The sequence below is a fragment of the Elaeis guineensis genome, chromosome 15 (assembly GCF_000442705.2).
Source record: "Elaeis guineensis isolate ETL-2024a chromosome 15, EG11, whole genome shotgun sequence".
Lineage (NCBI taxonomy): Eukaryota > Viridiplantae > Streptophyta > Magnoliopsida > Arecales > Arecaceae > Elaeis > Elaeis guineensis.
The window spans coordinates 55459828-55484680 of record NC_026007.2 but is presented as its reverse complement, the minus strand read 5'-3'; the positions used below and the strand labels follow the sequence as shown (position 1 = coordinate 55484680).

Sequence of the window (24853 nt, the reverse complement as noted above, 5' to 3'; positions counted from 1 at the left end):
AGTTTGGATAGATTTTTCAGAAAATATAAGATAGGTGAGCAAATAGGCCTGATTTCTATAAAATTCTCTAACAATATTCAAACAAGTCCTAAAAAACAAAAAGAAATCCTGATGAGATAGGATCCAGTAGCAATCTCTCCGTCTCTCCTCATGTTATCTCCTTCTCTCCACCTCCGGTGCCTCAAAGGTGGGTGCAATTAGCAGCACTACAATTGTCTAAATCTCCTGACAATTCCCAATTGATGGAATAGGAATTGCCAAATATTTGGCAGTTGTTTGGCTCCATCACCTTTCAAAGCTCTAGCATCTTGTGACCAATGGTCAAGGCTTTGGCAAAGCCAAATAAATTTCATGGCTGTTTTTCGTTCTTTTCACCTTTAATTGAGGTATCAAACGAATTGGGCTGAGGAAGAGATCGCATGTTGCCGTCAATGGCCGGTGTCATACGTCAGCGACTTTTTGAGCCAAGCTCCACCACACGAATGGAATCATTAGGAAGAGACTGTTTTGATGGATGGATTGGCTGCCTTCTCGTCTCCTACCAGGCGTTAGATATGACCCACCTGCATGCTTTCAGTTGGATCTCAACTTACTTAAAGTAATACCTTAATTAGTTTACCAACAAAAATGTAGCATCTTGATCATCTAATTATTGTATTATACAATATAATATAATACTCTCCTAACCACGTCCTCTAGTTATATTTAAGTATAGAAAATTAAGTTTGTAGATACCATCACAATCTACTCAACTCACCTTTCATCACCTCAGGGTCAGCACACTGATCTAGAGACAAAAATTTGATAAAGTTTTCAAGCTTAAGTTCAACGCTCATGCTGGTCAGATGACCTAGCAAAAATTGAGAAGGTGTTTGGTTGGAGAGAGTGAAGGTTTGGAATCGAAATGGATGACTCCCATTTCAACCATTTGGTTGAGAGGAGTTTCATTTCGATTCCGATTCCATAGTGGAATGAAAATGACTCAATTTATATAAAACTCAATCCCTACTCTCCTCTATGGATTCAAATTTCCATTCTAATTCCAATTTCGATTTCGATTTCGATCATGAACCAAATATTTTGGAGGATTTGGCCATTCCAATTCTAATTCCAAGCTATTCCGATTTCCATTCTCATTTCAATTTCGATTACGAATCAAACACTCGAGATATTAAATTTTTTGAATAAACTTAGAGTAGATATTTTTTTTTTCAAAAAAAAAAAATCAAATAATTTTAGTTACCTGTTTTATTTTCTCGCATTTTTTCACATGTGACATATGTGATGACTCTAATAATTATCATTATAATTATACTTGTTGATATTTATTCTAATTATTTGAAGTCAGCTTCATATTTTCTACTAAAGATTAGTTTCTCTAAATATTCATTTCGATATATTAGTCGATCCACAATAAAATTTGACTCAAATATATGATGGATGCCAATTCGGTGTGGACATGGGTCCACCCTACACCAACAACAAAAAAAAAAAAAGTCTGCCTTTACTTAGCCTGGATTTCCCCACTTGGTGGTGACCACCGACCCACAACCCATCCGAAATTAAAAAACCCTTTCGCAGGTCACTCTCAAGTCTCAACAGCTTTTATTCTTAATTAAGGATCCAATTGTTTATTAATTCTTCTTAATTTCTCTTAATTACTCTTGAAAAGGATAGTAATTAAGGAAGTACTCCATCCCCTTCACTGTTCCCAACCACCCCGGTACGCTTGCAGCCGAATAGGAGGGGAGATTGGAAAAAATAAAAGAACCCTCTAATTTAATTGAAATTTTTAAAGAAGAGTGGTTGAAAAATGATATTTTTTTAAAAATAAACTTTTCGTATGTTATTGGAGAGAAAAACCAACATACGATATGGTTTTTTGAGTTTTTCATAAAAAAAAATTAATTTTTTTTTTCAAAAATATCATAAAGACATGCATAGAATGGGATAAAATTTTTTTATTAAAGATGAAATAAATATTTTGCATAATTTTTTAAAATAAATATAAAATATTTTGAAATATCTTATTTTTTTTATGATTAATTAAATATATCAAAATTATTTTTTCAGGCACCGTATTCTTAAGATCAAAAAATTGAACCCGACGACCCCTCGAATTGTCCTCCCTCCCTCCCTCCCTGCTAGAGTTGCTTAAGGAATAGCATATATAAGTAGTATATATATAGAGTATGAACCATATACCACCAAAAACAAGCAAAAAAAAAGGAGACCTATCTCCTTACCTGAAAACGAAGGAAGAAGGTAAACAAAGAAAAACACACTCTTTGCCTCTTGTGCTCTCCAGTCCAACTCTAATCTAAGGCACTCATTGTAATATCCAAGTCCCAATTCCCAACCCCATCTGTCCCTCTCTCTTTCCCCTCACACAGACACTGCTTCCTTGGAAAAACGGCAAGCCTTGCTCAGCTTAACAGCAACATCACACTAAATAATAACTAACAAAATCATAGAAACTGAGCAAGAATACAAAAGCTCCGAATCCTTCTCTCTCCCCCCCTTCTTCTCTGCTTCACTCTTCCCTTTTCTCTTCTTCTCCAGGGAGCCGACAGAGAAGGGTTACAGAAGCTGGAGTCCGTTGCTCCGCCAAGTAACGTGACCCTCTCTTTCTCTCCACCAAATGGCTAGCTGGAAGCGGAATTCGAGAAGATAGGCGGAGATCGAGATAGGGCCGAGGCGGAGACCCAGATCTCTCCCAGGGGATCATGGTCGCAGCCATCACCGCCGCCTCTCCGACGACCGCCGCCACCCCCAGCCCTAAAAACCCCTCCCACCCCGACGATCCCCACAACCCCGTCCGCCCTCCTCTCACCCCCTCCGAGAGGGACAATGCCGCCCGCCGCCCCCGCACCAAAGGGATCTCCTCTCGCTATCTCTCCTCCTATTCTTCTTCTTCTTCTTCGTTTACTACTACGTCTACTTCCTATTCTTCTTCCAATTCCTACTCTTCTTCGAGCTCTTCTTCCAGCTCCCGGCGTTTCCCATCGCCTCTGGTGGCCTCCCGGCCCTCCACGCCGCCGGCATTGGCCTCGGGGGCCCCCCAGAAGAGATCCCAGTCCGTCGATCGGAGCCGCCCCTCCACCCCCCGCCCCGCCACCGCCGAGCCCTCCGCTGCTGCCCAGGCCCTCTGCACCACCACCCGAAGCCTCTCCGTCTCCTTCCAGGGGGAGTCCTTCTTCTACCAGACCAGCCGCGCCAAGGCCACCTCCCGCAGCCCAGCCCGCAAGCCCACCCCGGAGCGCCGGAGGGCCAGCCCAGCTTCCGCTACCCCGGCCAGGGCCGGCAACCGGTCGGAGAACTCCCGGACCTTGGAGAACCACCATCGCTGGCCGGCCGCCAGAGCCCGGCACTCGAATCCCTTGATGAGGAGCTTGGACTGCAATTTGGAAAGGAAAGGTTCTATCTTGGCAACCGTCCATTTGCTGCAGCAGTCGATGGTGTTCGAGGATGGCACGCGCCGTGCATCTTTTGATGGGGGCGATTTCTCAGCGTCATCGGATACTGATAGTGTGTCCTCAGGGAGCAATTCAGGGGCGCAGGAGCTCAGCATGCCCCCACGGGCACAGGTCACTCCCCGTGGAATTAGTGTGCCTGCGAGGTTCTGGCAGGAGACCAACAGCAGGCTACGTCGGCTGCCGGAGCCGGGCGTACCACTATCATCATCAGGCTCGAGGACTGGGTCGCTGCCAAAGCTTGGGTTGGTGAAGAAGTCATTGGTGGACAGCCCTTTGTCATCTCCTCGGTCGGTTTCTTCTCCACTCCATGGGCCCATGAGGCCATATTCTCCAAGTAAGATTGCAGCTTCTCCATCTAGGGGAATGGCCAGCCCTCTGCGAGCGAGGAACAGTGCGTCAGTGAACTCCTCTCCAATTGGTCGACCGGGCAATGCACCTTCAATTATAAGCTTTGCAGCAGAAGTGAGGAGGGCAAAGAAAGGGGACAACCGAATTGAGGAAGCACACATGTTGAGGCTGTTCCATAATCATCATTTGCAATGGCGTTGGGTGAATGCAAGGGCCAATGCCACGCTCTTGGTACAAAGACTGACTGCAGAGGTGATGTCAATATTATAATCTTAGAGATCTGCTTTCTTAATTTATCGATATTTGAAATTGTTTTCTGCATTTTGTTATGGATTCTTGGTCTGTTTGCTTTCTACTTGTATAAGCTTGAATGTTGTATGCCCTATCAATTTGTTGGTGAACCTGCTTTGGTTTAAGATCAAGCCTTCTCGATGATTCAGGTGTTTTCTTTTTCTCATATAATTTAGTCTAATATAATATTCTTAATCAAAGCACCCACCAATATTGCCTTTTTGGTTTGCCACCTCATATGTTAATGGGCTCAAGACTAACCTATGATCATTTTCTACTTGTAGCATTTCATCGGGTCATTGCAGCATTCATGTGCTTGATAAAGCTTTGAAACCGTGTGAACATAAAAGAAAGATTATAGAATTGGACATGCTTTTAAACACTTTGGGCTCAGGAATTTAGCTTCCTCATATATCAGATGTTGTCGGCGAAGGGACTGGCCATCACATTCATCAACACATGAATTTTGGTTTGCAGTGACTGCTATGGTCTGAGGCAGACCCAAATGAAATTGTTAATGTTTTGTTTGCTATAACTCACTAATCATCAAAAATAAGTGCAATTCATTTCAGACATAAACCTCTTAATGAAGTTATGATTTTTAATGCCTTTTTTTTTTTTTTTGAAATTAAGGGAAGCAAATGGAATTGTATAAAGGATCCAATAATTACTTATTTCTTTCTCAGATAATCTTCATATATGCATTTTATATTTGCCAGTTTAAGAAGTTGGACTTATGTGGAAGGATTAAAAAAGTGTAAATATTAAATCACAGATTTATGACTTATCAAAAGCATATTGTTCTAATTTTGGCATTGTTCACTTAAAATTGGACCATGTTTTTGTTTAGGGGCATCTGACCGTATTCCTTAAATTTTATTATGATAGTATGACCAAAAGATGAGTGGGAAAGTGGGAAAGCAGAGGATAAAGGAAAGTGAGAGTTAGAAGACACTTAAGCATACCATGGAGGAGTCAGAAAGGAGAATACATAACACTAGAGAAGGCAAACTAATGAAGTAATGTGTGGACCAGCAGATATAATGTTGTAAGCAATGGCTGAATGTATTGAAGCTAAGGCAAAAGGTGTATTGGAGAATTTCATGTTAGAGAAAGGCCAAGATGCCAGAGTGTCAAGGGAAAGATGTGATTTTTGATGATTTCTGCTTAAAATAAAGCTGAAAAGAGGGCGAGAAAGATTTTTATGGGCTACCTTGAAAGAGGAAGTAGGAAGATATTTAAAACATAGATCGTGCATAAAAAATGACAAATGGTAAAGCAGTTGTTTTGAGACCATGAGATTGTCAGAATTAGAGAGGATGCTTTCAATCATTGAAGGTTAATGCTAGGAGCATAGGATTAGTGGAAGGACCATATATAGGGAGAGAAAAGTAAGTTACTTCACTGGCTAGTGCAATAGATTTACACAATGGGACTTTAGCGAGGATGAAGACAGGCAGCTAGAATGCAAATAAAAGTTTGTATTAATAGAACAATGCGATTGGTTTGGTTTACACTTTGAATAAGATTGCAACCATGGTTTGTCAAACTGGATCGAACCGCCCGGTTCGGCTCGCACCGAGCTGACCCGGCATAGAAACGATCCAGTTTGGCCCTATTTTTCGAATCAAGGCCGAACCAGTCCGAATTGTTAGGTTCGGTACGGTTCAGGGTTGAACCGATATTTCTTTTTTTTTTTTTTAGTATCAGTCGGTGGGAATTTTTTTTGATTTTTTTATTGTTGGTTCAGCCATGTTTCCATTTTTTTTTAGTGTCAGTCGGTGGGATTCTTTTTGATTTTTTTATTGTCGAAATGGTACAGTACTGTACCATACTATACCATACTGATCAGCAACCGGCATGACACCCGGAACCGGTTCAGCCTTCCTTGATCACAACAATTTATAAGCATGAAGAGTAAGTTGCATAATACACTAGAGAGTTAAATCTGGTTGACAATGAAGCTGTGAAAGAGATTGATATAATGGTAGATAACTAGCACTAAGACCATTGGGGTTTCATTCCAGAAATATCTACTTTTATGCTAGTTTTCTTAATCAGGTAGTTGATGGGAAAATTCAGACCAAAGAGACATACAATTTGCATATGTTTTTGTTTATTGGGAAGTAAGCTTATTATTGGGAAGAAAGCTTATGTGAGAGTGCAATGGATGCTTGATTGGTGAGACATGACAAAGAAAGACTCATTGAATGTGCATATTTGACGAGTCCAAAGACACAATTAGAGCAATGATGATATGCGAATTTGAATCAATACATGCAGGTATTGTTTGAACACCATTTTTTTCATTAAAGATATGAGAGATAGAAATCAGTTTTAGGCTTAGGGAGAAAAATAACATTAGGTTTTTGGTGGTATCATGTGTCTTAGAAACATTTTCCTTAGCTTTTTCAAATTACTAGAAGCCAAGATATTTTTATTAGCTTGCTAGATGTATTGAGTATTGACAATTGGGCAGCAGTTTTTTGAGAGATTAGATGCATTAAATTTAGTTGCATATATCTCGTCATTAGATTATATAGATTCTCTCTAAACTTTATAAATGATGAGAGATCATAAGTAAGATACTAAGGTAGTATATTGTCCCATGAAATGGATCTTCGTACTATGTTATTCTTTTGTCATGTTCAGAGTCCAAATGGGTGAGTACAAGAGACCTGTTCAACCCACTACCCGTTAGCCACAATAGGCCAAGCAGTGCATGTAGGTGAACACACCATCTTAATGCATAATCTAAAATTCACACTGTTCCAGAAAACTTCAAGTAACAAAGTAATCGGAAATTTAAAATGCAAGACCTGGCTTAAGAAGCGACCAGGTTTTCCCTATTCAAATCTCTCTTCTTACTTTTCATCATCATCACTTGATTCACTCCAAGGTCAGCACCTCCTTTTTATGATTTTTTACCTTGATTAATTGGCTTTTTGGTTGATTTTCCTCTCAAAGACCTGGTGGGGCATCATCTTCAAAATTCTTACCCATTTGTCATCTTCAAGAACAAATTCTTCTTCAGAAAGGCCAAATTGATGGATCTCTGTCATTGGTATTGTATGCTGTGGTTCCCTCTTCATCTTCTCCAAAGCTTCTTCATGTTGTGGGAGCTCATCTTTCCTTAATCACATCTATGTTGGACATTGTCCAAACTTCTATCATCAATGTGCTGCAGCTGAACCTACCATGGTGACCATATTATTCCTCAAATCTGTGATCATCAAGGTAGTCAGCAAAAAATTCAGGTTCTTCTCTATTTCTTGACCACAAGGATAAACAAGTGAATTCAATTTGGATGGAGTCTACTTTTAATGTGACAAGGTATGAACAATTCTTCCCATAAAGAGTAAATTATCAAATTCTTCATTGGACAAAAGTCTGCTATCTGCCATCTTGGAAGTAATTTTTCTGATTGTCCATCATTGGAAGAACTACCATTGAATGCTCCTTGACAATAATTTCTTTGAGCCCTTGCCACATGAACCTTGTTATAATGCCTGTGGCTGAATACTGTTAGAATAGAAATATTTCTCTGGTCCTTCTCATTGAAGGACAGCACTCGAACTTGCTACACATCGAGTGTCCTCATCAAAAGTGTGCTTATCAGAATGTCAAGTGAATAGTGTGCAGTCTGTTTTGCGACATGGTGTGGCTTTATATGCAATTTCATGGAATTAGAGCTTGTACGTATATTCAAGGTTATCCAACAGCAGTGATCTTTCTTTTTCTTTTTTGTCAATTAGTGCAAGCATGGCCTTCAATAATACTTATGCATGAATTCTGCTGTTTATACTCTGATTTCAACTGCTGGTGAGTTCTTTATACATCTTAATGTCTCTTTTAGCTGTCTTCACCATATATGTTTTGGTTTAGCTTGCATGTAAGATCTTGAACGGTAATAGCTTAATTCTTTCCCCTGATCTTTATTAGAGAAACATAAATGCCTTGTCATCAAATTCTTTCATTTGATTTGTATCAGAAAAATCTGTATAATGCATGGACAACTACATCAGAGTTGCGTGATTCTGTCACTATTAAAAGGATCAAGCTGCAGCTTCTGAAACAAAATCTAAAACTAACTTCTATTCTCAAGGGGCAAGTAAGTCTTTATCTGCTTCTCTCTCTCTATCTTTTTTTTTTCCTTTTTGATATCACTGCAAGGTTTCTTTTCCAATTTTAATTTTGGTTCTGGATTATTTCTATGCTTCTTATCTGTAAAATACTCAGCTTCTATCATTTCACAAAAGTGCCACACTCTTCATTATATATTTGGATGTTAATGTATAATGGCTGCTGAGTATTTCCTTGAAACTCTTAGATTAGCCCTTTTCTTTCTAGGTATGGAACTGGGACTGCACCTTTCTGGGGCCTGAAAGAAACCTGGCTTTCACAGACATATTGTCTTAAAGATGTCATTTCAAACACTATTTCCATCTAATGATTTCAGGAATGTTTTTAAATTTAGGATCGTGACTCAGGGACTATTTGATCCAGATTGATTCAGTGGAACATTAGGTTGAATTAATTATTGAATTGGTACTGCCCTACTTGATGATTGAAACTTAAAGCTCAGCCAATGCATTGTGTGGTTCTTTACTCCATTGCACTTGAGATTTCGGATTTGTGTTATTATTTTATATTTACATAAGTAGTATTATATAATAGATGAAAACAAACATGGTTGGCATTATAAGATGATTCAACAAAAGAAAAGGTCTTAAAAATATGTTGAATTAGGACCATAAATCTGAAAAATGGAAACCAAAATCCTACAGATCACTTTAAGAATTTCACAATGCAGACACTATATCTAACTGATAAATTGTTTAAATAAAAAAAAATCCTGTGTCATGAAATGATAATTTAATCTAATTAGATATTTGTTGAATTAGATATTGGTTGCATGTTTTCAAAAAAAGGACCATGGAAAACCAATGTTTGTATGATACGTTGTAGGCGAATTGTAGGAAAGGATGAATTATACTCATAGAGTGGGAGTTAGAGATTTTATCTCTTACATTTTATAAATAGTAGAGGTAATAAATAATAAAACATTAAAAACCCATAAGAAATATAGCAGGGGGCATTGAGTCTTCCGACAACACTGGTCGCTCAATGTTGGAGAAGAGATCAGATACATCCATGTAAATGATTGAGGGGGGCAGGAAACATGACATGGTGTTGGGCTTCATCTCTTTTTCTGTTGAGATACAATTAACACAGGCATCTGTAGTTGGTAAAGGTTAAAGTTGATTAAAATTTAAGTTAGTTAATTTAGGCATTCCATATTTAATGAGAATTGAAAATATTAAATGCCAATTAAGATGGGGTGATTGTAGATGGATGACAAGTCACAATGGTAGGTGAGTGGTTGAGTTCTGCAGGAATGGGAAGCTGCAAATTTAGCTTGGCTTTTTTGGCCAGGGGGTGGGGGCATAACTGAATTAATGGAGGCTAATGGTATTTATGAAATCTGGAACCTGGCTTCACCACTGCTTCTAATGGTATAAAGTGGCACACTGGACCTGAACCTATGGTTGGAGCAAATCCAAGTGGTGAATCTATATAGAACTCTCTAGATAAACCCAACAATAGTTGTCACTCACTGTTGGAGAAGAGATCAGATACATCCATGTAAATGATTGAGGTGGGGCAGGAACCAGGACAGCGAGTTGGGCTTCATCACTTTTCTTGTTAACATGCAATCAACACAAGCATTTGTAGCTGGTAAAGGTTAAACTTGATTAAAATTAAATTAGTTAATTTAAGCATTCCATATTTGATGAGGATCCTATTTAAAATTTCTGCTTGATTGAAAATATTAAATGTCAATTAAGATGGGGTGATTGTAGATTGGTGACACCTAACAATGATAGGTGTTGTGGATAAGGGCTCGGCCTGACACGTGAAGTATTATCCGTTTTGGTCCATGGGCCTCACGGTTTTGTCCTTTAAAAGGTACCTCATGTAAGAAGGATGATCTCCTCCTTAAAAGCACAAGTTCTTCTTGACTCACAACCGATGTGGGACTATTGGTGTCTTCCACATTATTAGAACCGCAATAGAGCTCCCCAGTCAAGGAGGATTCGAATGTGTACAGTCCAAAAAGGCCCACAGTCAGTCGAGACGGACCTCAGCCTTAGAGAGCCGAGGCGGACCTCGATCCCTACCTGGCACGCCATTGTTGTGGATAGGGGCTCGGCCTAACATGTGAGGTATTGTTCGCTTTGACCTATGGATCTCATGATTTTGTCTCTTAAAAGGTGCCTCATGTGGAAAGGATGATCCCCTCTTTACAAGTACGAGTCCTTCTTGACTCACAACCGATGTGAAACTATTGGTGCCCTCTATATTATTAGAACCACAACAATAGATGAGTGGTTGAGTTTTGCAGGAACGAGAAGCTGTAAATTTAGCTTGGTTTTTTTGGTCAGGGGTATGGGAGCATAACTGAATCGATGGAGGCTAATGGTATTTATGAAAACTGGACCCTGGCTTCACCACTGCTTCTAACCGTATAAAGTGGCATCACTAGACCTGAACCTTTGGTTGGAGCAAGTCCAGGTGGTGAATTCATATAGAACTCTCTAGATAAATCTCCATGCAAGAACACATTCTTCACATCAAGATTCATTGCAATAAGGATCATCCAAGATTCATTGCAACAGAACAATCACTCTTACGGAGTTAAGCTTGGCCACTGGAGAAAAGATCTAGAAATTGTCAAGATCAAATGCTTCATTGTAGCATTTAGCTGTGAGCCTGACCTTGTGTTCTTTAATTGAACCATCAGGTTGAAAATTTAATTATATACAGTTATACATCCATTGACATCTAATCGTGCATTTTCCAACAGGTAATGGTACCAGTTCCCATGTAGCATCTTCGCGAAGTGCTTCCATTTCATCTATCTCTTCCGTTCTCCAGCCTGGATTTGAGAGGGCTTCCTGAAAATTTTTAGGAGTAGAGTTAGAGGTAACAACAAGGTTAAGGTTTTGGGAAAAAGTGAGTCAAGTGGGACAAAATGACCTATAGAATGTGAAGTACAATATTTCTTAGGCTTTTTGAGAGCAATGGGTACATCAAGGTTTACTGAATCGGTACCGCCGGCCGTTTCGGCCGGCCGGCGGTACGGTTCGGTATGGTTTCATACCGTACCGAACCGATGACCCGAACCGGAAGAAGAAAGTGAGAAATTGAGAGACATAGAGAGAGAGAAAGAGGAAGAAAAAAAAGAGGGAGGGGAAGGAGCCGATGGGGCCGCCGGACGGCCTTCGACTGGCCGCCGTGGCCGTCGGAGGGCGCTGTCCACGCGCGCGGTGCCGCAGACGTGAAACAGGGGTATCGCGATGCCCCTGTTTCGCAAATTTTTTTAAAAACGTGGTTTTAAGTGAAGTCGACAAACGATTTGCCGGCTTCACGATTTTTGTTTTTTTTTTTAAAAAAATTCTTAAGTCGGCAACCCAGTTGCCGACTTCATAAGTTTAAAACAAAAAAAAGTAAAAATCGAAACAGACGACGTCTGTTTCGAAAAAGAAGAAGGGGGCGGAGCCACGGAGGGGCTCCGCCCGCTCCCGGGGCTCCGCCCGCTCGACCATCCTCAGGCCGTCGGCGTCGGCTTGCCGGCCATCGGGAGCCTCACAACGGAGGCACCGTCTGTCCGGTAGGTTCTCCACCCCCCCTTCGAGCGCTCTTTCTCTCTTTTTTGCTCTCTTGAAAGCCCTATTGGGCGATACGGGACTCGGAAGCCCTCCGACGGCCGCAGCCGGCCACCGCCGGCCTCCGACGGCTCCCATCTCCCTCTCTTCCCTCCCTTCTCTCTCTCTCTTTCTCACTTTCCGTTCTTTATTCGTCGGTACCGCCGGTGTACCGATTTTACCGGCCGAATCGTGCCGGTTCCCCGCCAGTCCGGTACGAGATGGGGTGTACCGGCCGGTTCGGTACGGCATGGCAAACCTCATCATCATTAGGAACAGTATAGACAAAGAGTGTATAACTGTACTTGGTTCTCTCCTTGATTCAGGTGGTTGACTGAAGGTCGTATCTTCAAAGGTTTTATTCTCCTTTCATCTAGTGTACATAATTGACAGACATGTCTCTTTTAAGTTGTGGCATGTGAGATGGTCCATCAATTGGAAGAGGAAGAATAGGAGATGGAGTCTCATTTCCACTTTGAGATAGATAAGTGTCTTCAAGAAATCGGCCCATCAGAGAATATGAAATTTCTTCATAGAAGGTATCATTTGAGTATACCTCTTATATCTAACAAGATCATGAGATTTATAGCCCTCCTAAGAGCGAGCATATCCCAGAAGCATATGTAGGATGCAACTTTTCTAGAGATGGATTGAGATTGTGAACAAAACAAACACATCTAAAGATACAAGGAATGATTGGAAAAAGAGGTTCATGAGGACACGACCTCGCATAGGATTTTTATTTCCTAAAATAGATTAGATGGCTATCTATTTTTTAAATAATGAGCAGTTAACACAACATCACTCCAATAAACTTTTGGAACATTTCTTTTTGGAACTTTTCTTTCAAAAATAAGGGCACCGGATATCTCAAGTAAATGCTGGTTTTTCCATTCGACAACTCCATTTTGCTGAGGGGTGGCAACATATGATGTTTGTGATAAGATTCCTTGATCCTGAAGGTATGAACAAATTCTTTTGACATATGCTCCCCTCGATTATCAATTCTAAGAACTTTAATGTTTGTGCTAAACTGATTAACCACTTCTTTATGAAAGATTTTAAACATGGAGAAAAAATTATTTTTTTCTTTTCATGAGAATAAACCATGTCATATGAGAAATCTTCCATAAATATGACAAAATATAGAAAACCATTAAGAGTGGTGTATAAGAAGCCTAGACATCACTATGCACAAATGCAAAGGGATAACTATTGTGTTTACGAACATGGGGATGGAACACTGTTTTATGCTGTTTAGCAGATTCACACAACTCATCTAAAGTTCCAGACATATTAGGACAACAGGATGTGAAATTGAGACAAATGGATGCCATAAGTGATGATGCCATCTAATTAATTATTCTTTATGACCTAAGACAGCTTAAGAACTGCCACAATGATGAAGAAGATATAGGCCTCCTTTGTGTTGTCCGCCAATCATCTTTCTTGTACAGAGATCCTGAAATTCATAACGAGTTGGATAAAATGTTGCATTGCAGTTCAATGCTTTAGTCAACTGGCTTATGGAAAGTATGTTACAAAGAAATTGAGTGACATATAAAACAGAGGATAATAATAAGGAAGGGGGAACCCGGACTTTTCCCTGGCCTGAAATCGGGGATAAAGTACCATTTGCTAATATACATTCTTGGAAGAAGAAGAGGTACTAAGAGAGGAAAAGGAGCTAAGGGTACCAGTCATGTGATCTGAAGCTCTTGAATCAATGATACAAGGAGAAGAATGGGATGCATGAGTTACTAATAAAGTACTTGACTGGATTAAGTAGCCTTGGAAGTATTCTCTTGCATACGAAGTTGATTGCCGACTCGGAACTGGACCTCGTGCCAGCTTTGTCAGTTGTACGAGTCGGTACATCCCTACATTGGACTATACTGTGCCCAAACCAATATGGAAACGAGGGATGAACCAAGAGGAAAAGAGAGAAAAGGAGAGGGGGGATGGAGGGAAAAGGAGGCCGGCGGAGATGCCGATGGTGGCCATTGGAGGGTGGAGGGCCGTGAAGGCCGGCGGAGGGCTATTGAGGCCCCTTCCAGGCTCTGTGGTCTTCTGTGGGAGAAAATGAGAGTAGAGAGAGATAGAGAGGGGGACGAAATGAGGGAAGAGAAAGGAGGGGAAGACGACGGGGAGGCTGCCGTGGCTGTGGGACGATCCAAAAATACGCCACCATCGCTGCAGGTTCGAAACAGGGGCAACACCCATGTTTATGGGTTTGCTTCCCTTTGGCTTCAGTATTTATTGTCCTTTTAAAAAAAGATGATGAACTAAGGGTATCACTCATGTTTTGGATCCGTAGCAATTATGGGGCATTTTTGAGCCGTCCGACGGCCACTTGGCAGCCTCCCCACCGCATTTTCCTTCCTCTTCCCTCCCTTCCCCTCCTCTCTCTCTCTCCTTCTCGCATCTTGTGGAGGACCGCGAAGCGTCGGCGACCCTTCAACAGCCTCATTGGGCCACCTCCGGTCTTCCCGTCTCCTTTCCTCCCCTCCTTCCTCTCTCTTTCCTTCTCCCTTGCTTTGTTTTCGCCACATTCTGAATCGAACGTTCGAACTGCATCGGTTAGCCATTGGTATGGTCCAGCGAATTCTGCACCAATCTTATTAAGGGAAGCATTATAGGCTTGATTTCTACTAGTAATAATTTGGCCCAAACTGATTTCCCAACAACCCTAACAATGATCCAATATATGAGTTTTGCAACCACATTTAGTACGTTTCATATTGTTGCTTTCACATCCTCTGCCCTGTCCACTATGACCTCCACAGACTTGTCTACCATCATCATGACCTCCAACATCTCTACCGGAAGATACAAAAGCTGATCTTTCTCTGAAGGGTTGAGTAGAAGTGATAGCTACATGCTGAAGGGGAGCATAGGCATTATTTAAGGAAGGATGCTCATTACTGGTCATAAGTTGACTCTTTAGATGTTTATATCCAGAACTAAACCGTGATAGGAATTTAGCACTCCTAATTCCTCCCTTTGCTGCCTTTGTTTCTATATCATCTATGAGAGGTTGATAAACATTTAGTTCCTCCCGTAAGCCCTTCAATTTGTTGTAGTAGTCATTGAGTGACTTGTTCCCTTGCTCTAATTGAAAAATCTGCTCATATATTTCATAAATTTGAGAGATGTTTTCCTCAGCAGAGTAGCATGAGTAATTTCCCAAGTCTGTTTGGCTGTATCATAAAACATTAAGTTGCTGCTGGCAGTAGGTTCCATACTATTCCACAATAATATTATGACTTGAGAATTTTCCTTCTCGATTCCTTCATCTTCTCACCACTGGAAGGTGGATTTTTCAACAAGGCACTCATGCTCGTGTTTGGTGTTCAAGAAAATTTGCACAGCCTTTCCCCACTGAAGGTAATTCATGGCTGCACAGAGTTTAGCAGATATTATTTGTACACCAAACATATCATCCATAGAGACACTACCTTTGTATCACTGAGTAAACCAGCCATTCTAAAAGAAAATCACAGATAAAGGTAATGATTGCAGAAAAGGAAATATTAACAACAGATTAATGAGATCTAATGCAACCATAAAGATCTTCGGGACTAAAGGATGGCACGAAAGATTTCAATATTCATCATGGGAGATCAAACATGCAGATTTCTGTGACCATACCTTTTCGAGACAGCAAATGGCGGAATAAGTCCAAAGGATTAAAAACAGAGCCTTTACAAGAATCTAGTTGTCCTGGATTATTATCTTTAATGTACGATCACACTTGATATAGAACAGAGTACTTCCAAGCCTTGAACCACCCTCTTTTCATGGCATGATTTGCTTCAATTAAAATGAGGGTTTCAAGTACCAACAACACAGGATTTAGTAGCCTGCATATTAGGAGAGTGAAAATAAAAAAGAAAAACTACTCAGAGCTCGGGCAATAAAAAGACCCAGAAAAAGGCCCTAGATTTGCTCTGATACCATCAACAAGATCCACCATTTATCATAACAGAAAAGATATGCAAAAGAGAGAGAGTAGTTGCAGGTATATAAGAAGAGAAAGAATAAGAGAGAAGAAAAGAAAAGAAAAGCTGAAGTGGAGGAGCGGATGGAGAAAAGGGTGTGTCGCACGGCACCGATCTTAGATCCCTACAACTAAGGTCCATGAAGTTGGAACCGAGACTCGTGCCGGTTGGCCGGCGGTACGAGTCGTTGCGGGTCGGTACTAGATCAGACCGGCACAAACCGACACAAAAGCGAAGAAAGAAATTGAGGAGGAAAAGAGAGAAAGGGGGGAGGGGGAGAGAAGGGGAGGGAGAAGGGGGAGGGAGGGAGGAGATGCCAGTAGTGGCCACAGGCGGACCGTAGAAATGCTCGGAGGGCCACCAAGGTCTTCACTTCCTCTGTCAAATCGCGATCGAGAGAGAGAGATAGAGAGAATGGGGAGGAAAAGACAAGGAGGGGAAGTCGGCGAAGAGGTCGCCAGAGGGCCTCCGACTAATTGTTGTGGCTGTCGGATGGCGGAATCATGGCCCGTGGCTGTGCAGGTATGAAATAAGGACAATCGTCCTTGTTTCATGGTATTTTTTTAAAAAAATCCAACCACAGTGAAGCCGGCATCATTATTCATCATCGTTTTAAAAAAACATGGTGAACAGGGACAGTCGCCTCTCTTCCACAGCCACAGCTCCGTCCGTGCCTTTTTCGTCGTTCGATGGCCACGACGGCCGTCCAACATCCTTCGGTGGCCTTTTCATCGACTGTGCCTCCCTTCGGTATCCTTGCTTCTTCTCTATCTCTCTCGATTAAATGCTCTATCAAGCGATATAGAGCCACAAAGGCCTCTGCGCCCCTCTAGCACCTTGACGGGCCATCGTTGGCCCTTCAGCAGCAGCGTCCCCTCTTTCCCTCCCCTCTTCTCTCTCTTTCCCTCTCTTTTCTTCCTTCTCATCCGGTGTTCCGATTTGAAAGATCGAATTATCTCGGTTTGCGGTCGATACAGTTCGGAATGTCTTGAATCATCCTATTCAGGATGGTTTGGCAAGCACTGCCTGCAATACTACTTTATTCATAAAAATGGACCAACCATTTAGATTAGAATGGTTGGACCTATGAAATGCAGAACCAGCTCGAACTAGGTGATTTGGGATGTACTGAATTGGACGGTTCGAGAGGTGCCGAATCATATTGATGACCAATCGATGCACTTTGATTGTTTGATTCGGAATGCTAGCGAAAATAGAGTGAGGGAGAAGGAAAGAGAGAGAAAAAGGAGGGGAGAAAAAGAGATGGAAAGATTGACGATGACCCACTGAGGCCATGAGAGGGCCGTTGAGGCCTCTAGGACTCCACGGTCCCCCATGAGAGAGATTAGATAGAGGGGGAGGGAGAGGAATAAAAGGAAGGGAAGACAGTGAGGAGGCCATTGGAGGGCCGCTAGATGGCCATTAGATGGAAATCCATCCGCGGCATCCATGGTTTCGAAACAGGGGCGGCATCTGCAGTTTCAAAACAGTGAATTTCCAGCTTCACTGTGAATCGGTTAAAAAAAAATATGATGAAACTAGAATGACCCATCCCTATTTCGAAATCGCGAACGCCGTGGATGGAATTCCAACATCCGACGGCCACCTGATGGCCCTCCGATGGCCTTTCCATCGCCTTCCCCTCCTTCCACTCCGCTCCCTCCTCCTCTTTCTATCTCTCTCTAATCTCTCTGGTGGAGGAGCACTAAGTGCCTCAGTGGCCCTCCAGTTGCCACCACCGGCCTCCCTTTCCTTCCATCCCTCTTCCTTCCTCTCTCTCTTTCTCTTTGATTCTCCCTGATTGTCATGTCGGTTCGGGCCCGGTATAGTCCGATACGGGGGTGTACCGACTCGTATCGCCGACCAGCTGATGTGGATTTCGGTTCCAAGTCGGCGAACATTGATTAGACCAAAACATGCTAAGTAGATGTTTACATAAAACTCCTTGGTCAATTTGGGTTTGATTCGGGCTTAACCAATGACCTATTTATGATAGAAAAGTGTGCTGAACATATCAACCCTGATTTCATCAATATTCATCAACAAGTACATCATATAAATTTTAAGATATTTGAAGTTTATGTATTTGATATGCACAAAAATTTGGATGTTGAAATAATAAAATCAAATATCTTTTATGAATTCGCATGATATTTGGACTATACCAAATCTAGGTCCCCCTCCTAGATGAAACGTGATATACTAAATTAAAGATGCTTCATCAATTAGTGCCAATTCAAAGATGTCTAGTCCGAATAGATAGTAAATTTGAAATTTGGACCTAGGAACCAAATTTGTGTGGTTTTTTATTCCATAAGAAATCTGGATATGTATCCTTCTAGGTCATGCGATTGATTTTGACATCTTACATTGGAGTCAATCTTAGGCTTTAATCTTTTTCAAGTCTAAGATTGAAGATTGGGGCTGAATCCGAGACGAAGGAATTTGACCTCCATGGTTATAAATTTAACTATAAGATCCCTAGGTTGGAATCTTCACCCTTGCCTCCAAAACCCAAAACAACCATCTCTATCTCAAACACAGACCTCCTTCTTATGAAAACTAAGGTTCGGTTTATGCTTAAGCTTGGTAAATAATGGTATGCCCCATGGTTCGCCGAATCAGTATTGGAGGGGGTATTGCCTTGCAATTGGTTCGGCATGGTATGGATCCATATCGTGCCGTCCTAGGGCATACTGACACAAGAAAAGTTGGAGAGGGAGAGAGAGTGAGAAAAGGAGAGGAAGAGAGAGAGGGGGAGAGGGCGAACGAAACCGAAACCCTAACCCGAACTTAATAGAGAGAGGGGGGAGGGAGGGAGAGGGAGAGTGAGAAGGTGGGACAGAGTAACTTACCGGAAATATGGGTGCCAGGTGGAATTGGGTCGCGAGGGTTGGGGGTGCAGAATCGAGTCGCAAAGGATGGGGATCAAACCAATTTGATAGCCAGAATTGTGCTGGTCCCTGATCAATTAAAATGGTTCGGTACACCAGGAACGAGCTGGTTCAGTAAAAATCTTGGTATGCCCTTTCTGTTGAGGCATAAGTTATTTTCTGCTTTATTATGAATGATAATATTTAAGAATATTTATTTTATCCTCTTGACTTCATTGCTTCCTTTAGTGCTATGTTGAAGTATTTTTTCGGAGGTTTGCCATCCGAAGGTAGTCAAAGTTAGGTTCCTTAGCCACACGGAATTATACTTCAAAAAAGAATGAAGCAAGCAAAAACCCCTATTCCACAAGGTAAATTTTATGCGAAACTTCATGTCTTCTTCCAGCCCCATTATGGCCTTGCAATTTTTTACTTTCATTTATATTGAAATCATAATCTTTTTCATCTATACTAATTGGCAAATTATAAAGCCTCTTTCTAATAATGCCTTATTCATGAACTCAAAACTCATAATACCACACCCTTCTTTATGTTCATGTTGTTCATGCTACCCACCATCAGGTTTCCATTTACCCCCTCCCAACGTAGATATCCTTTCACAAAGGCCATACCCAAAGAGTCATTTTCTTTCATTTGATATCCCCAAACTGTGTTTCTACTTTCTGACACAATATAGGGACTTCTATAGTATTTTGGCCTTCTATTATAAAGACATCTTTTCTTTCAGAAAAAAAGCATGCTAACCACAATATTTAGTCGGTTCCCCTCTTTTTTTGTGGGAAGAAACTTTTGCCTATGGATGGGAGCACATTCACCCATTTTCAAAAGTTTCACATTGGTGTTGAGCATGTTTGAGATATTAAGATGTTCTGTTGTTATTGACCCTGTGATTTATGTGATCCTTAGATTAGTCTGTTTTCCTACCAACTGTTAATTGCTTTGTATGGATGATTGTTTGGAATCTTATACAGAAATATGGCATTGGTTTATTGGAAACATGATATTATGGTACTATAATGGGGAACATTTTGTTCATCAGCTACAAATGTCTAGGCAGCTTGTATCCTCAAGGAACAATTTTCCGTAATGGAAAAATTTCCTGTGAAAGGTTCATCTTAAAAGCTATTGCATGTGCTTCATAAATTATGAAACAAGTCAAAGAGATAAAAATACATTTCCAATAAAGTGAATACAATCAGCTTGAAAATTTTTCTAGAAATTTTCTTAGGATGATGAGACTTGCTCAATATTTGAAGTGTTTGGATTTGTGCAGATCTAAACATTGTAATATTTGATTGATGCAGATGACCTATTTGGAGGAGTTGTCTCTTTTGGATAGAGATCATTCTAATGCTTTATTAGGAGCTATTGAAGCATTAAAGGCTAGCACGCTCCGTCTTCCTATTGTTGGAGGAGCAAAGGTTCGTACCTTTAGATATCCAGTAAAAAAAATAATAAATTAATATAATAATTTCATCCCACCTTTGCAAATTAAATAGTTGATTTCTATTTTTTTTAACAGGCAGACATCCAGGAAGTGAAAGATGCTGTTGGTTCAGTAGTTGACGTGATGCAGGCAATGGGATCCTCGATATGTTCTCTATTGTCACAGGTGAATACCTTCACAATATCCATTTTTACATATATTATCTATTAAAATGTCTTTTAGTTTTCTGCTTGATGAGTGTTTAGATGTCTTTTTAAGGTAATATTGGAGCTAATGCCTCCCTTAAAATGTCTTTCTCTAGTCAAACTTTTGTCATAGAGAGTTTCACAGTTTGATGGCAGCACAAGAAAACCAAAATTGGAGTCTTAATCTTTGACTTGTGACTGACAAAAATTTTGTTCGACAATATTCTTTATTAGTAAATAAATAGCATGTCCACGTAATTTGCTATGTACAGATTGTCTTCTGAACTTTCAGTTGTCGCCATAAATTTTTTAACACCCCACTGTGAAACCATATGATCGTTGTTCATCATTAACTTTGTTTGCCATAAATGTTGTTTGCATATAAATCTGTGTTCACTGCTTTTAATGTGTTACATATGAAAAGCAGATGTGTTTAGGGCAGAAAAATAACAGCAGCACATATTTCTAATGTGAGCCAAATGGAAATAAAAGGATTTTTTCAGTTGAATTTCCTGACATATTTATTTACCAGCTAGCACAAATTCAACGGTGTTGATCTATGTTGGATAGAAATGTGAAAGGGTCTAAAGTTTTGATTCATCATCAACCCTAACTTATCATCTTGTGGCTTTTATGGTGCCCAAGGAATATGGTGAAGTGACCTTATGTGATCTCCATCATTTTAGAGAAGCTGTTGGTTGTTTTATTTCAAAATTAAAATGAACTTGAGGTTTTGAAGTGAATGGACATGCAGTTTAGTGATGTAAGATTATGAGTTAGATTTTTCTATATTTGGTTTTATACATGAGCAGATTATAGATGAGTCAGTTCAAAAGTTAAAATGCTGAGGAAAATGATAAAGCCCAATAGCCTTGTCATCTAGCACTGAGTGTGGTATGGCCTTGTCCTAGATGCTTGTTCAACCATAATACCGACATCCTATGCTTATAATTGGGTATTGGTATTATACTTGGTAATATTCTGTGAAATTATTAGATATTGGAAGGAACCAACGCCTAGACATGCTTCTACAACCAGAACATGCCTGACTTCATGTAATATAGACGTACTCTAAGAATTCCATCTGAACTTTGGTGGTAGCCAAATGTTATTATAGTATCTGAATTAGCTTATCAAACAAACATCCATCCTTATTGCCAAATATGTAGGCATAGATAAAAATTTTTCCTGTCAAATGTTTTCAGGGATGGAAATTTCCAAAGAAGCAAAAATTACTTTGTAAGAATATGTGGAAACCGATAGCTATGGACAATTTGGTGCATGCATATATCAAACATATTTTCCTGTGGATCAGTATTTGCAATTTTTTTTTTAGATATTTTTGTTAGTGAATGTGGAAATGCATAGCTATGGACAACTTAGTGCTACTGAATTAGGAGTAGCAGCCACCAGGATTTGTAATCTAAGGGACTAACCTAGGAAATGGGTCCAAAATTACTCTAAATGGTCTAACAAGAAAGGATCCATGCCCCTGTTAAGGTAGTGAAATATGTTAAGCAGCAAATGAATGGTGATAAGTGATAAGTAAGTACAGTTGTTGACTTGTTGTAATATCGTAGGGCTGCCTCTTTGTAAACAATTGCAGACATGCCTAAGTAGGACTTTGAGCTGATGTGTAATTTTTGGGTAACTTCAAGATGCAAGCCTTAAAAAGGATCAGTTAGGCATGTTTACAATCACTTCTACATGAAGTTCTAGATGGCTATACCTGCAGTTCAAGTGAGCTGATAGGTAATCAATGGATAAGTTATGCTTCACTAAATTAGTATAATAATGCAGTATCATAAAAATAATGTCACATATATTCAGTAACCTTGTGCAACATGTGACATAGCGCTACAGAGCTAGCCTATCATGGAAGAAACTACAAACAGATCTAATAAAATTTATGATAATCTAGTTAATCTTAGAAAGCATGAGACTATCATTAAAAAAAAAGGGTAAAAGATAATGGTTTCAGAAAGTACAAAATAGTTGAAAATTGTGCTTCTAAATTTTGACTGCATATAGATGCAAACCTAGACTACCCAGTTTTGGTGAGATTCTTTCTGTAGATTCCTGCACTTTCCTTTTCAATTCTTAAATGTTGTTGATATCACCTTTTTATGTTTCTTTTGGTCAAATGCAGTCAAAGTTGCAATCTAGCCATTTTTTTATGGTATTCGAAATGTCTAACAACTAATAACCAAAGTTTGAAATTGTAGAGTTTGAAGCTATATGAGAATTGAATTGCTACCTATTTATTGACATATGTGGATCAATTCATTGTGAATTGAAAATTAGGAGCTACTCTCTAGATGAATACTTCTCATCAAAAATTCAATGACACCACACTCAATGAGATGTCTGTATAATATGGAAAGATCAATGGTCATTGTAGCTTTCTGCAAAAGTTAAAATTTTGATTGGTAATGCATCTTTTTGAAAAATAAGGGAAAAACCTTGTCCTTTTATTTTCAATCTTTATTTGATCTTATTATATTTCCTCGAATATGGTCGGCCTTACATTATTTGAATGATCCTCTCTCTCTCTCTCATGATTTAAATTTAAAGCACTGTGTACAGGTAGAAGGGATGAGTTCCTTGGTGTTGGAACTTGCTAAAATGGCAGCTCAAGAACAAGCATTGCTGGATCAATCCAGAGATCTCTTGTCCATGGTTGCAGCCATGCATGTAAGTCACACTGCCAGATTTATTATTTTCTGGAAATGGTTTAACTAATTCCATGATGTGATCACTTTAAGAGGCAAATCGAAGCCACAGGAACGGAAGTGTAATCCAACATTCCCATGAATTGTGCCCTTCCCTGCATGTGATTATGGGCAATGGCATGATTCACTGGGTTGGTTCTCTTTTCCTTTTTTTTTAATCTTTTTCCCCTCGTGGGTGGGTGGGTGGGTGTAGGAGTAGGGTTCTGTTGGATGCCAACTCAAGTTCCTATGCAACCCCATTTGCCTCCTGATGCAATCTCATCAGAGCAAGCTAAAACAGTTTCTTAACAACCAACAACTTTCACATATTATTTGTTAATACAAAATGCTTGGAAAACAGGTGAGACAATGCAGCCTGCAAGGGCACATATTGCAACTAAAACGGAAACCCAACTAGATGAAATTGTAGAGCTGATTCTGTTTCTGCCTTTGTGATCACTAACATCACTGCTACCTCTTCTTTTTCTAACCGGAGATTGTGCCAATAATAATAAAGCATGGTGGTTTGTTGGGTGCGAAGCGAGTGTTGTAAGTCTGCTGTTGATCTCACGTAGGGTGGTTGATTCATGTGTTTTTGTATGCAAATTACCACAGGAATGGCCTTTTTCCTTGCAGGATATGCATTAGCTGTATACAGAATACTTTTTCTCCTATGCTGATCAAAGGAAAGCTTTTGTACATATGTAATGCTTTCTTTTTTTTTTTTTCTTTTTTGGTTTTGGGAGAAGAAATATCACCATTTTCTTTATCAAAATGTCCATTAAATCTTATCCATCTGTTGGTTTATAGTAGTTGTTCGAAGTCCTAGATGGCCAAAAATGCGAACATTGTCTGTGTTGCTTTGGTGCTATTCAACTGTGGGCATTGCATTCCTTTGTCAAGTACCTCTTTCTAGCAGGATATGAATGGCAAAATTAATCAAAAATCATGGAGGAGTTCACTATTCCTTGAACTTACTTTCCCATTTGTTCCTCCTATATGTACCCTTGTTCTGGCGGCCACTGCTCCAATGATGCATGGCCATCCATTGTATGCAAACATTTTTGGGTAGCTTGTATGTGATGTAGGTCCTTTTCGAGGTAGCTTATTTAATCTTGTAGTCACTGAATTGATAGGCGTGGCACAAATGTACCGATACTTTATTTGAGTTCACCATGGAATCTTTTGGGAGTCCAAATGTCAAGACGCAACTACATTACCGGTCTTTCAGGCGTATGTGCACTTCTAAGCCTGTTATGACTTCCCCGATGTTTTGATCCTCCGGTATATTGTGAGACAGAAAAGGATGATCATTTGCCACTTGGTTGTTAGCATGTCTAATTGTCTATTTATGCCTCTACGGCTATAATGCTAGATTAACCTTATATGGTTGTGTTACTACTACTGCTTCTCTACATATCATTCAGGTGTTCCAGTCTTCCAAATTTTCCTATCAATGAAGAGTTTATTCATGTGGTTGCAATCACAATACTGGATATTTACGATCCTCCGCATGCGACAGAAGTAACCAATATGCACATTTTTGACATGCTCAACATGGGCACATATTTGCAGTACGTGTGCTTTAAGATTTTTAGTGCGAGGTAGGGGTGTATGTAGGTCAGATTGGCCAAGGTTAAAGAAAAATTTTTTGTGCACCGCAGGTGGTGCAGAATCGTGCGTATCATTTACGGTAATTAGTTCCTGCATGGGGTAGAGATGCGACGTATAAATTTTTTTTTTTTCATCAGCTCCACATGGGAATCAATCATCGTGGGTGGTGCGTGCAGT

General features: G+C 40.1%; 1 protein-coding gene across 3 annotated transcripts; it reads left to right on the top strand.

Moving 5' to 3' along the window:
- Window positions 1–2288: 2288 nt before the first annotated feature.
- LOC105058062 (QWRF motif-containing protein 2) lies at window positions 2289–23853 on the top strand. 3 transcript variants are annotated; one of them, XM_073249023.1, is made up of 6 exons: window positions 2290–4076; window positions 8107–8226; window positions 20024–20140; window positions 20242–20331; window positions 22926–23045; window positions 23424–23853. In XM_073249023.1, exons 1-6 carry the CDS (start codon window positions 2727–2729, stop codon window positions 23478–23480), a joined length of 1854 nt encoding a protein of 617 aa, XP_073105124.1. In that variant the 5' UTR covers window positions 2290–2726; the 3' UTR covers window positions 23481–23853. The 3 variants fall into 3 exon arrangements, with proteins under 3 accessions (XP_073105126.1, XP_073105124.1, XP_073105125.1); XM_073249024.1 differs by having other exon boundaries at window positions 2292–4076; window positions 22938–23045; XM_073249025.1 differs by lacking the exon at window positions 8107–8226 and having other exon boundaries at window positions 2289–4076.
- The last annotated feature ends 1000 nt before the right edge of the window (window positions 23854–24853 follow it).

What these genes read in the sequence shown, in the direction of transcription:
- LOC105058062 (XM_073249023.1), top strand. Translation starts at nt 2,727, where the DNA reads ATGGTCGCAGCCATCACCGCCGCCTCTCCGACGACCGCCGCCACCCCC. An exon ending in TACAAAGACTGACTGCAGAG is followed by an intron (nt 4,077 to 8,106) that starts GTGATGTCAATA and finishes GATTTGTATCAG; the next exon opens with AAAAATCTGTATAATGCATG. An exon ending in TATGTTCTCTATTGTCACAG is followed by an intron (nt 20,332 to 22,925) that starts GTGAATACCTTC and finishes TTAAATTTAAAG; the next exon opens with CACTGTGTACAGGTAGAAGG.